This window comes from Carassius auratus, chromosome 17 (assembly GCF_003368295.1).
Source record: "Carassius auratus strain Wakin chromosome 17, ASM336829v1, whole genome shotgun sequence".
In the NCBI taxonomy this organism is placed as follows: Eukaryota; Metazoa; Chordata; class Actinopteri; order Cypriniformes; family Cyprinidae; genus Carassius; species Carassius auratus.
Window position 1 is genome coordinate 12,069,639 of NC_039259.1, and position 16,836 is coordinate 12,086,474.

At 35.8% G+C, this 16,836-nt stretch overlaps 1 protein-coding gene across 3 annotated transcripts in view; it reads left to right on the forward strand.

Annotated features, from left to right (window-relative positions):
- Positions 1-16,836, forward strand: part of LOC113117278 (arf-GAP with SH3 domain, ANK repeat and PH domain-containing protein 2-like) — a 59,665-nt gene that overhangs the window by 28,698 nt on the left and 14,131 nt on the right. For 2 of the 3 annotated variants that reach the window (XR_003294145.1, XM_026285855.1), the window contains exons 5-13: positions 7,272-7,321; positions 9,723-9,852; positions 9,944-10,029; positions 11,153-11,228; positions 11,358-11,444; positions 12,804-12,812; positions 13,323-13,426; positions 13,594-13,663; positions 15,029-15,116. Coding sequence is in view for 2 of the 3 variants with exons in the window: in XM_026285855.1 (XP_026141640.1) it covers positions 7,272-7,321; positions 9,723-9,852; positions 9,944-10,029; positions 11,153-11,228; positions 11,358-11,444; positions 12,804-12,812; positions 13,323-13,426; positions 13,594-13,663; positions 15,029-15,116 (700 nt within the window). In the remaining variant the exon portion in view is untranslated. The remainder of the gene's footprint in view (positions 1-7,271; positions 7,322-9,722; positions 9,853-9,943; positions 10,030-11,152; positions 11,229-11,357; positions 11,445-12,803; positions 12,813-13,322; positions 13,427-13,593; positions 13,664-15,028; positions 15,117-16,836) is intronic. The other variant, XM_026285857.1, reaches the window with a different exon arrangement.

Genomic DNA, 16,836 nt, shown 5'->3' on the forward strand with positions numbered 1-16,836 from the left:
TCTCGCTGTGATGGGGCTGAAAAAGACATTCTGCCTGGGTGAAGTGATTCCTTAAATGTGTAGTTAAAAATTAAAGCACGGTTAACCGAATCAGTGAGACCCTACAGGCATTAATTGGGCCTTATTAGAGAACTAATGTGTTTGGACCTACACAGTGACCTACAAGTGCTTCTTTTTCCGTCTGAGGTAGCAATCACAACATCACCTATAGTGGTACTATTTCTCATACCAAATGCATTGGCTAACTTGATTTACTTGATGGATGAAGATGTAAATCCTGCTTTGTGTCAGTTTGCTGTAGAGCTGATTGGGAGCACATTTATTGGGCTGCATTTATGAAATGGTCTCAGAACGGTCTGCGTGAGCATCAAGCTTGATTCAGGCACCCTCCATGTTTGTCCACATGGATCGGGCGTTTTGGGAAAGTGAAACCGATATTTTTTGAAACCGTGTCCTAGAGTGGATAAACATGAAAACACTGCCTTTGCGTTTTCGTCTGGACAGCGAATCCGTATATTTTCTGAAATAATGACGTCATTAGCCCACGGCTCGCCCCTAGTCAGACACCGCTACGTCACATAACACAAACAAGAACACTGAATTGTCTTTTTATTAGATAAAATTGACACAGATTAATAAATGTATTACGTTTGTATACTGCGCACAAGGTTTATGCACATAGTCCAAGTCTTCTTCTCTGTTTTTAGTAGAGGTGGGCAGATCGATACTAATATCGATAATATCGATACCAACGTTGGTATCGGTATTGATCGATACCAACGGGAAAATATCGATACTTAAGTTTCAGTTTCTCTCTTTTTGCGACCTGGCCGTGTTTGTCAAAATGCTGGTACTGTCACAGAGCAGAGGCAGAGCATGGCTGTATTTTCAGGCCGATCTACCCTTTTTGTGTTAGCTGTGAAAGGGGTACTAGTTTCTATATTTAAACTACACATAGATTTGCACCAGACTTAATTATTTTTATTATTTATTATTTTATCAATAGCTGATTCTCCAAGAGCAGTGGATATTACAAGGCGTCTATCAGAAATGATTGTGAAGGACCTGCAGCCTCTTTCCATAGTGGAAGATGTCGGCTTCAGGAATTTTGTACAAGGAGAATTTGTTTTACATTGTGAAGTAAAACTTTGTGACTTTGTTTAAGAAAAAAAATCCTGAAAAGAAGTGCACAGAGGAGAAACATTTTTTTATTAACATGCTACTTGAAAAGAGAATTTGTTTTTACATTTTTTTATATATTTGTGAAGTAATCATTTTGTAACTTTGTTTATTTAAATAAAACAGAAGTAACCAAAAGTTGTTTCTGAACAAAAGCTTTTGTAGTACTGATAAATAACCCAAAATGCAAATCACAAAAACAAATTAAAAGTCATGAAAATTCATTTAGATTTAGGTTGAAGACGCTTCCACCTTAATTATTAAAAAGTATTGGTATTGGTATCGGTATCGGCGATACTGGCCCTGTATTTACTTGGTATCGGATCGATACCAAATCTAGCGGTATCGCACACCTCTAGTTTTTAGTGCATCTCTATGGCTGAATTACAGCGCCATGTACTGGTCTGGCATGTGTACTACATTGTTTTGTGTCGGTTTTGTGGTTTCATGTAGATGCAGATATTTCTTGAGACGAAAAAAAAAAAAAAAGATTGGACATGGAAAGTTCTGGCTTCTTGTGGACGTAGCAGAGCACATTAGGGTGACACCGCTAATGGGAGGAGATTATAGGTCTTGTCTTCGGCCGTCATTCCAGTCATTAACCTGAACCTGAACCATTAACACATCAATTGGATCTTTGAAATGAAATGGCTTTGGTGTCATTACGAGGTCATCTGTTCTGATACCTGTCTTTGGCTTTACAGTCTGTTAAATATTCTTCTACATTAATGTGAAGTGTTAATTTTTTTTGCCCCTTTTTGTTTCTTAGATTATTTAGTAAGTTTACTTGTTGTTCTCTTGGTAATTAAAAATTTATTTAAAATGTACATATTTTTCAGTTAAGTTTTTTTTATTTATTTTTTTTTTCTGGGGCAGAAGATTGTAGCATCCGGTTACTCAATATGTTTGTTAGAGCCCGACCGATATATCGGCCGGCCGATATTATCGGCCGATATGAGCTTATTGCATTTAAATCGGCATCGGCGTTTATAATGGCCGAAGGAACATGAGAAACGGAGTCTCATGCTTTACTCATGTTATGAGTGTTGCATAGTTTACCCACCAGAGGGAGCTCTGCAGCTCCAGAGTTGACAACAGCGCCAGAAATTCACTAGCGAAGAAAGCGATAAGCCAAGCCAGCCACGGAGATTTTTTTTCTGTTTTGACGGTGAGTCTGTCGTTCTTCATGTGAAATGATTTAGTTCATACACTGTATATACAATGATGTGGTAGTTCTAGCTAACGGTCCTATCATTATCACTTATAAATATTCTGTAACATCACTTACAGCCACTAATGCATTGCTATATTAGATTAGCCACGAAGCTAATACCATGTTTATCAGTGGAAGAGTGCGAACGTTAATAAGATGTCAAACTATAACGTTATCGTTTAACTTATTCTAAATATATCTGCAGTGTTTCCCACATAATGACCGGGTAACTGTGGCAGGGGGGCAATGACTAGAAGTTATGTACAGCGTGCCTCGAAAAAACAACAGCTGTTATGTTATTGAATGAATTCATTAAAAATAGGTCATTGCACTTACATCAAATCACGATATGGATGAATATCTGTAAGTATTAAGCCGGAATAGTTTTTTTAAATATGAATCCTGCATGTTCTGCGCGTCTCTGTTAATGAATGGCGCAGAAGCGCCTCTTCATTCATTAAACACACGTAAGCGCGCATTAAGCTCGCGGTGAATTCAGCGTCCGCTGTCTCACTAAATAATCACGTGAACACATGAACAACATCCCCAGAACTGCTCTGACAGTCACTTCATGAGCATTTGACCGTTTGATTTAAGTAAAAACAGCGCCACATCACATACACAGAACTGTAAATGTACGCCAACCCGTCAAAATAAAAGTCCAGTTAAAGACTGTTTTTCAGCAGAATGTACAAAAGCCTATCATATACCCGATTACTAAAATATTCGATATTTACAGCCTTATGTTATTCTAACGCTAATATAGCTTCCTTTTTAGCAGGCCCCTTAAATGCTTGCTATTAACTTGATTGAAGGTGGTTCTTCTCAAAATTGACAGCGGTGTGTTCATGACACTAACGTTAACCATTCAACTTCGAGTAGGTGGGTCAGAAATGATTAACCAGAGGGGACATGTAAATAAATGTGAGCTGAACAAGCGCTTTTTTTATTTATTTTTATTTTTTACAGATTGTTTCAAAGCAGCTTTAAAGACATAACAGGAAAATGTTGTAATATTGTTAAATAGAAGTAGGTAATAGGTAATACCTATTGGTTGACAAATAAAAAAAAAATATATTTCTCATTTTTGCCTATGTAGGAGATCCCTGTTTATTATAATTCTAATTCTAATGATGACACGAGTAATGATACATGGTGATATTATTAATACACATGCTTATTCTTTCTCTGTCTCTTTCTGGCCTACAGATACCTGAAAAAGGTGAATGCTGTAGCAGCAAAGTGTGGGACTACTTCTGCAAATACTTTAACTTTAGTATTATAATTTATTTACAGAACACACACAGACTGTTAAAACCAGCTTCAACTGGAAGAAAGTAAAAGTGTTTTTTTGACCATTAAAAAATATATACTTTTGATGTGCAATTGTTTAGTCATTGAGACTATAATCTAAGGCTTTTTTTTTTACATAATCTCTTCTGGAAAATGGTTTATACAGCCCACATACATAGAACAGGCAGATATTTTGCTATTGAATGTTGTGTAAGTGCAGTATATAGGAAATGGGTCAAATATCCAGTTTATTTTCAAAATCAAAATATCGGCTTATAAATCGGCTCTTTTCGAGTTAATATCGGCATCGGCATCGGCCCCCAAAAATCCATATCGGTTGGGCTCTAATGTTTGTTAAATTCTCATTTATTAAGTCATTTTTTTTCACTATTGTTACCTTATCACTATTTTAGATGGGGAGGAATGTGACAATGATAGCTAATACTAATTAATTAATCTTGTTAATGGTTAGGGATTGTAATATGTCGGAAAGTTTAACCGTCAACATTCCCATTTCTTGACCCTGAGTTGCATGTCATCTAAAATGTTGAGGGAGGCAGAGTTGCGATCCTCATAAAACCGAGGCACAGACGAGCTGACATCATGCCAAAATCTCTTAACTTGATGATGGTGCTGTGTTTTCCTCAGCTGCATCTATTGTCTTACGGTGTGTGTTTGTGAATGACACTTCCTCTGTTCAGTCAGTTGGACGGTTTCGTCTGTCTCAGAGGGAGTGATGTCAGCGCTGAAGCCCGCTCAGCTGTGAAACCCACCCACTCAAGCTTTTTTAGACCCCTCTGGCTAATAGATGTTGCGTTCTGAAAGTCCAGGTGACACTATGTGACTCAGCTTGTTTGAGACATGTATCCTGGTGCTGTGGGGTAAGGAATGATGATTTATAGTTCAGTCAAAGCAACATGAAGCAGCTCGAGGCGACAGTGTGTAATGCCATTCAGAAATGCCTCCCTTTGTCTTTCTTTGTCCACTCTCTTCTGTGTTCACAAGTTAATAGGCTAAATTGCTGAACGGTCATTCTCTGAATCCCTGAAGTGGCCCTGTTGCTGGTTTAAGATCCATCTTATAATGAGCCCTAAAAATCACTCTCATTCAAACTGTTTTAAAAACAGCCCCAAACTAGAACTGCAACTGGCCACCATTTTAAAAGTAGATTAATTTAGCAAAATGCATAAATAGATTTCTGTATAATGTGGTGTTATTGTGAGGCAAAATATTTTTAAATTTTGAGGTTATATTACAAAGTGATAGGTAATTGAGTTTGAATAACCCAAAACACAATGTTTACTTGTATGATGAATCAGCCTGTTCATCTCTGTTGCACCGTGTTTGATTCAAAATATAAAACCATAACAACAAATATAACAAAATTGTCTATTTTAAGATTTCTAATATATTTCACTATTATAATGTGCGATCACATACATTTTTAGTCGATTATTTAAATTGTAATATGTAATTTTGGTCACTCTTTAATTTAAGGTCCAATTGAATTTTGCTTGAATAAACTTCTAATTGGCTGCTTATTAATAGTTAGTAAGGTAGTTGTTAAATTCATGTATTTAACTTAACATAATAACAATTTAATAGAAACATTGTAAGTTATTATAATGGTTACAATTCCTCAGTTATGCAAGAAGCACCTACAGAAAATGAGCAATGAACATTTACATTACCAAAGAACATCATAACTGACTTTCATCCAGCGCAAGTTTTATGCACTTAAAAAAAAACACTTCCATTATAATCAGTGCACTTTAAAAAATGCACTTTAAAAACCACATGTTATAATCAGTGAAGCTGTATGATAAATACACTAACTTAGGGATGCAGCTATCAATTATTTTTGTAATCGATCAATCTAGCACTTAATCGATCGATTAATCTGATAATTTTTTTGTGTGTTTTTAAACAACCAAAACAAATAATGCATAACGGAAATGATGTGGCTGAAAATGATCAAACATTTGGCTTTTATTTCTAAAAAACAAAAAACAAAACGGAGGTATTGAAAATATCTGTTTTATGTAGATTTCTACACCTGCAGCATTTACCATTAGGCTACTAACAAATAATATATAATTTCTGGGGTGAGCCTATTTGCTATGGTAACCTAGCAACCTGTGTGTGTGTGTGTGTGTGTGTGTGTGTGTGTGTGTGTGTGTGCACGCGTGCCGTGCGTGAGGAAGAGTGAAGCCCCAGTCAGACCAGTTGCTTCATTGCAGTTTGATACGGCAGAAATACATACATTCATTTTCAATAGTATGCTGCATTTGGTTTGCATCACTTGCATTGCAGTGCATTTTAGGTGAAGCATCCATTCGAAAAATCGTGCCGCTTTACTCTTTGCCATCGCGCCAACTAAATTAAAAATGTATCGCACGCTATGGTGTGCTTCCTGAACATTGAACAACGGTCCGTGTGAATCAGATCCCTGCGCGTATAGTGCGCGTAATAGGAATTTAACAAGGTATCGAGGCAGAGTTTTGGCCTCAAGGAATTTTTGTTATCGAGTAACTCGATGAATCGTTTCAGCCCTACACTAAACATGCTTGAGTTTATACCATATGTTTCTAAAGCATTTCCGCACTGCATCGCTAAAGATAGGTGCCTAGTTAATTGCCTTGCTATCATTAAAGGCATCAACAATTGGCAATATCTCTTGACTATCACTGATACCCCAACAATTATGTAACGTGAAATAAGTTATATGTCATTTATACATATACATGTATTCATATTTAAATGGGCACTTCTCGTCTCTTCTCATTTCTGTTACATTGATTAAAGTATGGAATTTTTGGAGAATCAATGTGGAAATAATTTTCTTGTCAAACTCCTCTTACTGAACCATTATTACTGGCACAGATGAGACTGTTTTCAGCACAACTCAAGCTGTGTGCAACATCTGTTATGGAAGCACAATAACAGAGTTGGTAGGACTCTTAGGAAGTCCCTCGACAAACACAGCCTTCTGTTATTAGAGTCAACCCTCAGTAGAGCTGCTGGAGAATGCTCTGTTTACACTAGAAACATTGCCTTAAATCTTTCAAATGATGTCATTGCAGAATACAGCACTGGCGTTACATCAGGTACTTTCTTTGTGAGGATGACATCATGTGTGATGGCGCACACTGAGCTTGGCATCGGAGTTGTGATTTTATGCCACTCTTCAGCTAGTCTAAGCTTCAAACCTTGCCATTTTTGTGCAAAACAAAAGCTCCTATCTGATTGGCTGGCTGATACATAAAATCTGAAACACCCTTGATATGTTGTTAATGTTCTTCAGTGCATTCCGCACACAACCAATGAGCCAAGTTTGAACTGTGTGACAATGCTGTATCATGATGTTAAAAAACCCCCACAAAAACACACAAAAAGCATCTGCGGTGTGGACCAGACATTATGGTGACACTAAAACGTCTGGTTCTGAGAGACGATGCTTCTGCCCAGGCCTGTTTTTTTTTTCTTTCCTTCTCTTAGATATTTGGGTTAAGCTGCAGATGTCAAAATGAAAGTTGAGTCATACTCCAAACCTGTCTAATGAATATCCTCTCTCTTTCTTTTGCAGGATCTCAAGAAGCCCTTTGATAAAGCCTGGAAAGACTATGAGACTAAAGTGTAAGAGATTTTCTAAAGAATTCATTTATTTCTGTTGTGCATGTTTGCTTAAACCTTGAAAATTAATTCATTTGAAAGGAAATGTCGGTGTCCTGAGTGTCAACTGACGGATCAGTGGTGCCCAGCACTCTGGATAATGAGCTGTCATTGTTACCACCTCACTTCCTGTATTCCTATCCTCTGCTATTACACTGATTGCTGTGCATGCGACAATGTATGACATTTATGTAGCACTTTTTATATATTTTCCAAGCTGCAAGGGACATTCTTTACTGAAAGGGTAATATATTTTCTTACAACACGTCATTAGATTAATTGATTTACCGTTGAAGCCAGGTGCTGTATTTTTTAATATCATCGCTGTATTCCATCATTGGCAGTTTTGCTCAGTCAAATACATGTTTCACCCCCATCGCCGGATCTAATCTCCGGTGTTTGATTGTGACTGATACCTTCATGTTTCCAGACAGAAAGAAATGAAATCACCCTCTAACGTGACTCTGGCCCTGACTCCATTAAACTGGTTTTCATCATCACCGCCGCTACAGTTTGAGTTCACTTCAATCTCTGTGTCTGTGCAAAGCTGTCAGCTTTCTCGCAAGTTGCAGTTTGAGCTGCAGGCTTCATTTGTGCAAATATCCTGCTAATGAGTATGCTGAAGATCTTGCGGTGTTTGTTTAAGAGACAATGAACCTGCCACTGAAAATAATTTGGTGCTCAGGAGAGCAGATGAACATCAGGAAACATCAAACCACGATTAACATTTACTTTTTTTTTGGCGTGTTTTTCTTTCTCCCAAAGATGAAGGTAACACTCCACCATTTTTGTGTTGTGGTTTAACTGGTTTGAAATTGAACAATCTTTGTTGCGAGAAATGGTGGACTGTTCTTTACAGTCATCGGGTGAAGTGATGTACTGACATGAGGGAGTCTGTTTAGGCTTGTTTTTAACATCTGTCAGATGTACACATTCAATTACTAAAGAAATCATTGGGGAAGTTGCTTAAATAAAAGAGACATCTCAACAAAAAGCTAATTAAATTTAATTATTACTAAGAGTTATATTTTTGGACTTTGGTCTTGATTTTACTACACCACTTTTTGGATTTTTTATGTAATGTCAAAGATAAGTTGTAATATTTATATCATGTATTTTATTGCTGTCACCATGAAAATAACCATAAAATTTGGCTTGACACTAACACACTAAATTTTTTTCTTCCTTAAAATAAAAAAACTTTTTTTGAAATGGTTCATTGAATTTAAAAAGCTCATAAAAATTCATTGAAACTATAAAAAGCAATAATTATCATTATAAACATTAAGATAATAGATAGTCGTCATTTACTTACACTCCTGTCACAGGATCACAGGATATTTTGAAGAATGTTTCGGAACCAAGCCAATGATTTTCATTAGACCCACTAAAATTATTTAGTGCTCAGCAGAGGATAGAAATGCATACGATTTTTAGAGTCAATTATTTTTATTTTGGATAAACAATCCCTTTAAAGTGTTAGTTCACCCAAAAATGAAAATGAGTCTGCGTTTTACTTACCCCCGAGGCATCCCTAGGTGTATATGACTTTCTTCTTTTAGACAAATCCAGTCTGAGTTATAATAAAAATTGTCTTTGATCTTTCAAGCTCTAGCATTGCAGTCAGCGGGTGTTGCATTCCTTCAATCCAAAAGAAGCTAAATAAAAAGCGCCCTTCCATAAAAACAAATGTCTCACACGGCCTCCTGTAGCGAGTCGATGCGTTTTTGTAAGAAAAATATACATATTTCAAATGTAGATGAAATATACACCTAAGTCATATACACCTAAGATGCCTCTGGAGTAAGTAAAACGCTGCCTAATTTTCATTTTTGGGTGAACTAACCCTTTAAGTTAATAGTCTTGCTTCTCCCTAACACGGAACCTAATACAGAAATCCAAATTGTTGTCATAAGCAGCTCCTCATGCTAACATCACTTGGTTTAGCACTTGATGCATTTTATCACAGTCTTTTTTTTTTTTTTTTTTTACCTTTTCATTTTCTTCTTTGACAAGAAATGTTTTTTTTTTTTTTGGAAACAGCTTCTAGTGTTCAGCCATCTCTTAAACACTTCTCCTCGCTAGGCTTCAAACTCTGAAAGCAGAGGTTCCAGAAATGGCCAGCCTGCTTCAGCTGAGAGCGTATAAAGGCCTAAACCAAACGCATGAGGCTCTCTCTGGAATTCTGTGTCTGAGAGCAGGGCCCTCCTTCCCCGCAGAGGAAATGCTGCATCCGTAACGTGGGGTACAATATGCCGCTGGAGCATATGAAAAAAGAATGCCCTGCTGCATGAGTGTTTCCTGTGCGTGTGTTTGCGATTGTGTGTCCAAATTTTTTTTAAGGTGGTCTATGTGTTCCACACAGTTCTAAAATCGAGAAGGAGAAAAAAGAGCACGCCCGACAGCACGGAATGATCCGGACGGAGATCAGTGGAGCGGAGATAGCAGAGGAGATGGAGAAGGAGCGCCGTTTCTTTCAGCTTCAGATGTGTGAGGTCAGAGACGACTCATTTCATCGTAGAATCCAGTAATAGGCATTTCTTTTATGGCGTATGTGCTTCAGTCTCCTCTGTCGTTTTGTTACAGTACCTCCTCAAAGTCAATGAAATCAAAATCAAGAAAGGTGTCGACTTGCTTCAGAATCTCATCAAATACTTTCATGCACAGTGCAAGTAAGTCTGGCCACGTTTCTAAATCTGTCTCTTAAATATAGGCTCGAACAAATAATTCACTCACCACCATGTCATCCAAAATGTGAATGTCTTTCTTTCTTCAGTCAAGAAGAAATTAAGGTTTTTAAGGAAAGCATTTCAGTATTTTTCTCCATATAGTGTACTTCAATGGGAGCCAATGGGATTATGGTCCAAATTGCAGTTTCAGTGCAGCATTAAAGAGCATTACAGGATTCCAGCTGAGGATTAAAGGTCTTATCTAAAAAAAAAATATAACAATTATATACATTTTAACCACAGATGCTCATCTCGCACTAGCTTAGAATGTACATTTACTACTACAACTAGCCTACTACTCTTAAAATGATTCAAACTTCGGACCCACTTTATATTAAGTGGCCTTAACTACTATGTACTTACATTTTAATTAATAATTTAGTACAATGAACTTATTGTGTACATACATGTTTTTACATCGTACTTGTATTAAAAAAAAATGACATGTAATTACATCTGTATTTAATTTCTGTAATTACATTTATAATTACACTGTTGACCCATACTTTACACCTTAACCCACCCTTAAACTTACCCATACCTCCAACCCTCTGCCTAACCTTACCCCTATCCCACCTCAATAACAGCAAATGTGTTTTACAATACAATATGAACACAATAAGTACATTGTACTTATTTTTTATGTAAGTACATAGTAGTTAAGGCCACCTAATATAAAGTGGGACCCAAACTTCTGTTTAAAACTCGACTTCACACAAGAAGTAGTAGTAGTTTGACTTGCATTGCAGAGCTGGTGCAAGTCAAGCATTTGTGGTTAAAAAGTATATAAATGTTTCTTTTTTTAGAAGATTACGGATCGTCTCTCTAAGTGAGACCCTTATTCCTTGGCTGGGATTGTGTAGAGCCCATTGAAGCTCCATTGAAACTACAATTTGGACCTTCAACCCGTTGGCCCCCACTGAAGTCCACTATATGGAGAAAAATCCTGTAATGTTTTCCTCAAAGACCTATGTTGTTCCAGTGTTGTCTTTATCATGCCTTCAACAAAAATGGAGCGTTTGTTTAATTATTTGGAAATTAACTTGCATTATGTCTTCTGTCCTAGCTTCTTTCAGGATGGTCTCAAAGCAGTGGACAACCTCAAACCCTCAATAGAGAAACTCGCTACAGACCTGCACTCGGTGAGAGATTTTTCAAAGCTGAAACACTGACATGCCAACCTTTTACTGGCTCACACCACTGATCTCTAGGTCAATTCTCGTTTTGACCTTCACAAAACCTTCTGTTTCCACTGCTGGATTTGTGTTCAGATCAAACAGGTACAGGATGAAGAACGCAGGCAGCTAACCCAGTTACGGGACGTTTTAAAGACCACTCTGCAAGTGGAGCAGAAAGAGGTTAGTCCTTTCTCAAATAAGATCCCACGCAATTCACAGCAGTCTACAAACTACAGCACTATTCAAAGAGCGTCTATAGCTCAGTTTGAAGTGTGTCTGAATGAAAATGGTTTAGATCTTCTGCTCAGCAAACACTGAATGGGAAACTGGTCATCAGCTCTACTACTGCCTTATCTTCCTGCCAATTTTCTCACCCTCTTAATCTTTAGTCACTCTCAAGACATTTAAGTGTTTCCTCAATCAACTAGTTTTGGCATATATGATAACAGACATTAAGAGATTACACACATTTAATCTAAATGCAAATAATCAGAAGTTAGCAATCTTTTGGACTCCACGTGAACAAGTAAGAGTTCAATTTGTCTCGCCATCCAGGTTACACATGACATCCCTGTATAATCAGTAAATCCAATCAATCTATTTCTTTATTCATGTATTTATTTATTGCCCACCTTCCTATTTTATTTTACTAACAGCCTTGTTTACTATTGGAGTACACTTTATTTGTTTTCAACCTATTTTAGATTTTATTTTGTTTTATTTTATTTTTTATTTTTTATATTTTTTTATTAATTTTTTTGCCCTGTTTACTTCAGGATTACACTATATATATATATATATATATATATATATATATATATATATATATCTCAAATTATTGAACCCCTTTGACCTGCAAGACATTTTGCAGCTGAACAGGCCACTCAAGTAAATTCTATGACTGATCCCTGAACCAAGCAGAAGTAGATTTGGATGTGTACTTTGGGATGACTGTCCTGCAGGAAAGTCCACTGATCATCAGCTTCAGTCTTTGCACCATAGGCATCACAATTCTTGTCAAAATGGCCTGATACTTCAAAAAAATCCATGATGTCCTTCATACAGTCATGATTTCCACTTCCTGGTACAGTAAAGGAAAACTTCCTGTGTGTGTGTGTGTGTATATATATATATATCACGTACGTGTATGTGTGTGCGATAATTGGTTTCGGTCAAATGACTTTTATTTTATTATTTTTATTGTACTATCTATCTATCTATCTATTTATCTCACAATATCACACAAAATCGCATTGATTTTGGCCACAGTTATTATTATTATCATTTTGTTTTTGCAATAGGCACTGTACGGTTTTTTTCCATAGCCATCATAGACTTATTTGGATGATATTGGCCCACTTTTTTTTTTCAAATTCATTATTAGCCGTAATATAAAAATAACTGGCCATTGATGTCACAGTGTTTGATACATTCTTACAGTATATAGCAATGTTGTTTTAGTATGCAAAATGCTTTTTGTAACCTGTCTGAAGAATGCTCTCTTCTCTTCTTTAATGCTACCGTCCTTTGGCAACAAAGTCTAGGAGAGTAAGTTTCTGCTTGGTATACATGATCATACTTGTGCATTTGCCATTTCCTGGAATTGTTTGCAAAATGTAAAAGAATAGGAAAAAAACCCACACATTGCCGATTAATTAAATCTAAGGCATTAAATCTGAGTGTAGTTGATACAGTGTTGCGGCTGATGTCTTTTATCCAACCTTGATTGATGTGTCACTATATTTAAGCCGAGCTTTATACAGCACAAACATTCAAAATACAGCCCATTTTGGCTTTCGTCCAACTCAAAACATTAGTACTAAAATGGCAGTGTTCTCATTACTGGCTCAGAGCCTTGTGTTCCAAAGCAGTGCGTTTCCAAATGAGCTCAGCTCCCTGGGGACGCTTGAAACCCACTGCTCCCATTTCCTCACTGCAGTGACAACACTGCCATACAAAAACACTGCTTTTCACTTCCTCTGACTGCTGACGTGCCAGTGCTTCACTGCTGCTGTGTACTGTACAGAGAACACTTTTACATATCTGTTCTCCTCATAGGACTCCCAGGTTAGACAGAGCGCCACCTACAGTCTACACCAACCCCAGGGTAACAAAGAACACGGGACAGAGCGCAGCGGGAACCTCTACAAGAAGAGTGATGGGTAAAAAAAATTTGACATCAGATAACATAGTGTGCATTAAAAAGCCATACAGTAAGTAAATGCACATTCGTTACAATGACTACAGTCTGTCCTGCGTAAGTTGTCATGTATTTAACACTTAAATAGTCATTGATGTGGCTTTTATGGTTTCCTGCCTACTTCCTCAGGCTGCGGAAAGTGTGGCAGAAGAGAAAGTGCACGGTCAAGAATGGTTATTTGACCATCTCGCACGGGACGGTACGTAATCTACTTCTGACATTCTTTATATTTGATTAGATTTCATGCTCATGTGTACACGCACTAACATACGGGTAGTTAAAATGTCAAGTGGAGCAGAGACAGCAGTGTCTTGCAGGGTAACTTGCAATTTTAATGGGGGTGGGCATAAGGATCTTGAAATATTGATGCTACTGATTAGTGATTTAGTAAGAGAATAGCTTTTTTTTTTTTTTGCATGAGAATAAATGTATACTATAAGCTTTGAAGTGAAAACATTAGCTGTTATTAATAAATAAATAATATGATGTTTCACAAAAGGGAAGATATCGTTTTATAGTACTAATTATTGTACTATTCAGTGCTAGAATTATTTGTTACTTTTTTTTTATTATTCTCTTTTTTTAATTAAAAAATGTGGTCTAGCAATGTTAATTGTGATGGCTTTTAAATATCATGTTACACACACACACACACACATATATATATATATATATATACACACGTGTGTGTGTGTGTGTGTGTGTGTTATTATGATAATCATTATTTATGCCATCATGTTAAATGAGAACACAGAAAATATTAATGCTTAAAAAAAAATAGTTTGTTACCTCGTAAGTGCATTTAAGTGAACTTGTGAAGGGTAAATGGTGATTTAAAAATAGTAAATAAATGAATTTAATAAAAGGGAACAGTCACAGCACCTGCAATATACTTATCTTTGATAAAGCACGCAGTTCCCTCATTAGTGCAGTGCTAATTCAATAGTCTTTCAGCCTTCAACCCAAGCCTCTCAGTGAACATCATTAGTCATTTTACTGTCTTTTCCAGAGGCATTTCCTTTGGCCTCAGTGTTGTTCAGATCCGAAGACTTTCCTTGTCACCAAGACAACTGGTTAGAGGATAACAGGAAGTGTAGAATAAAAGAGTAATTCAGTAGCTGCTTTTCTACACCTTGTGCTGGAGCACATCAGCATCAGTCTGGGGCCTGATTGTGAAACTTTAGCACATTTTTGCTGTGGCTGAATCTCAATTTCTCAATCTTTGAAAAAAGAGAGCCAAATATATTTACATTTATGAAGGGATTTATAAAGGTGTTTTGGGATCTGTTTTAGGACCATTAGGGTTTTAAAAAAATATACAGTATTTTCATGTAATTATTCCTGTTAGATCTTCATTACGGTAAAAGTATTTTTTTCTGTGATAAAATAAATGCTGTAATATAATGATTAAATAAAATGTCAGTGTAAATTAAACTCAAAAACAGAAAGAAATATGACCTGTACATTTTCTTTCTAAGTTTTAACACTAAATCACGGTTTGAGATGAGTGTAACTGTTGCTCTCTCTCTTTCCTTCTCTTCTCTCCTCTCTCTCCACATCTCAGGCTAACAGACCTCCTGCCAAACTCAATCTTCTCACCTGTCAAGTGAAGCACAACCCAGAGGAGAAGAAAAGTTTTGACCTCATCTCCCGTACGGTTACACCCGTCACCGTTACTTCACACACATTTATAAATCTGATATGGGAGCTCTGTAAAACCTAATTAAAGCTTGGCTGCTAAAGACGTAACTGAGCACATTGAGGGAAATTTTTTTTAGAGCAGCTGTACAGAAAAAAGTAGGAGATTTAAGTTGTTTTGAGGTTTATATTAAGAGATCCTAATCAACCAACTGAACGTCTATTTTTTACATTTTAAATGATAATAGATATAAGATTAAAATAAATAAATTTAAAAAAAAAAAACGTATATATTCATTTATATCTTGTATTTGGTTTTATTTTATTTCATTAGACATTTATGAATGTGTTCATGTATTGTATAATTGGAGAGTTTGTAGATGGAAAATTCCCCAGCACTATATAGTATGGAGCCTTGCAGTTCTGTGGCTTGTAGAGTTTGGTTGTTACAGTCAAGGCTACAGAGTAACAGAGTGTTGTTATTGTTATCTATGAGGAAATAGTGGCCGAGGAAACACTGGCCCTGGCTGAGGGATTTTGTCCCATGTTCCTGTGCTTCCTTTAACATCTCATCTAACCACAGGAAACTAATGCCAGAGATAAAAACAAGTTCAGTTTTATGTGTCCCTCCATGAGTGTGCGTATTTGAGCTTATCTTGCCAGTCCCATCCTCTTCTGTTTTTTCCAGTCTTCCTCATTCCAAACGAACTGTCACAGTGTCACTCTCTTGGTTAACCAGCACAACTTTATTCATCAGACTATCAGTGTTGTTATTGTGAACTCGGCTAAATCCATTATCTTCATTTTTATCAATTGAAATAAAGCTGAAATAAAATAAAATATAAAAATTAGATAAACTAACAAAACTTGGATATATATATATATATATATATATATATATATATATATATATATATATATATATATATATATATCCAAGTTTTGTTAGTTTATCTAATTTTTATATTTTATTTTATATATATATATATATATATATATATATATTAGAAATAAAATATAAATGCAAATAAATACCAAAATTACTAAAACTGAAATACAAAAAATAAAATAAAAATATAAATGACAAAATCTCATAAAAAATATTTAAAAACTCAAATAAAATTAAAATTGAAAAAATAAAAACTGTGAATCTCTGAATCTAGTTTAAGATAATAGTAAAAACTAGGGATGCACAATATATCGGCCTTCATATTGGTATCAGCCGATAAATGCTAATTTTTTCTGTCATCAGTATCGGTCCGATAAGAAAATTTGGCTGATATCTTAGAGCTGATAAATAATGCATTGTATCCTTCAGAAACACTTGACACTTGTTTGCATTATTAATGCATTATTTTATATATTTGTAAGGCTTTTTATGATGAAATTTGGTAATTGGGGAGTAAAACCATTTTTAAAATGTACACTGTTCAAACCAGGCTGCTTATGTTAAAGTGTTTGGGATGTGGCTTTTAATAATGAGATCTTTTTTTTTTTTTAATCAGGCCCTCAAAAAGTCTTAAAAAATTTGGATATAGATTTATCGGCCAACGTATCGGTTATCGGCTTTTAAAATAGATAAATAAATATTGTTTATTGGTATCAGCAAAAAAAATTCATATCGGTGCATCCCTAGTAAATACTATAATAGTTTATAATAATAATAATAATAAAATAATTATTATTTTGCCCACAAGATTTTGTGGCAAGTTCCGTAAGACAAATAAAATGTAA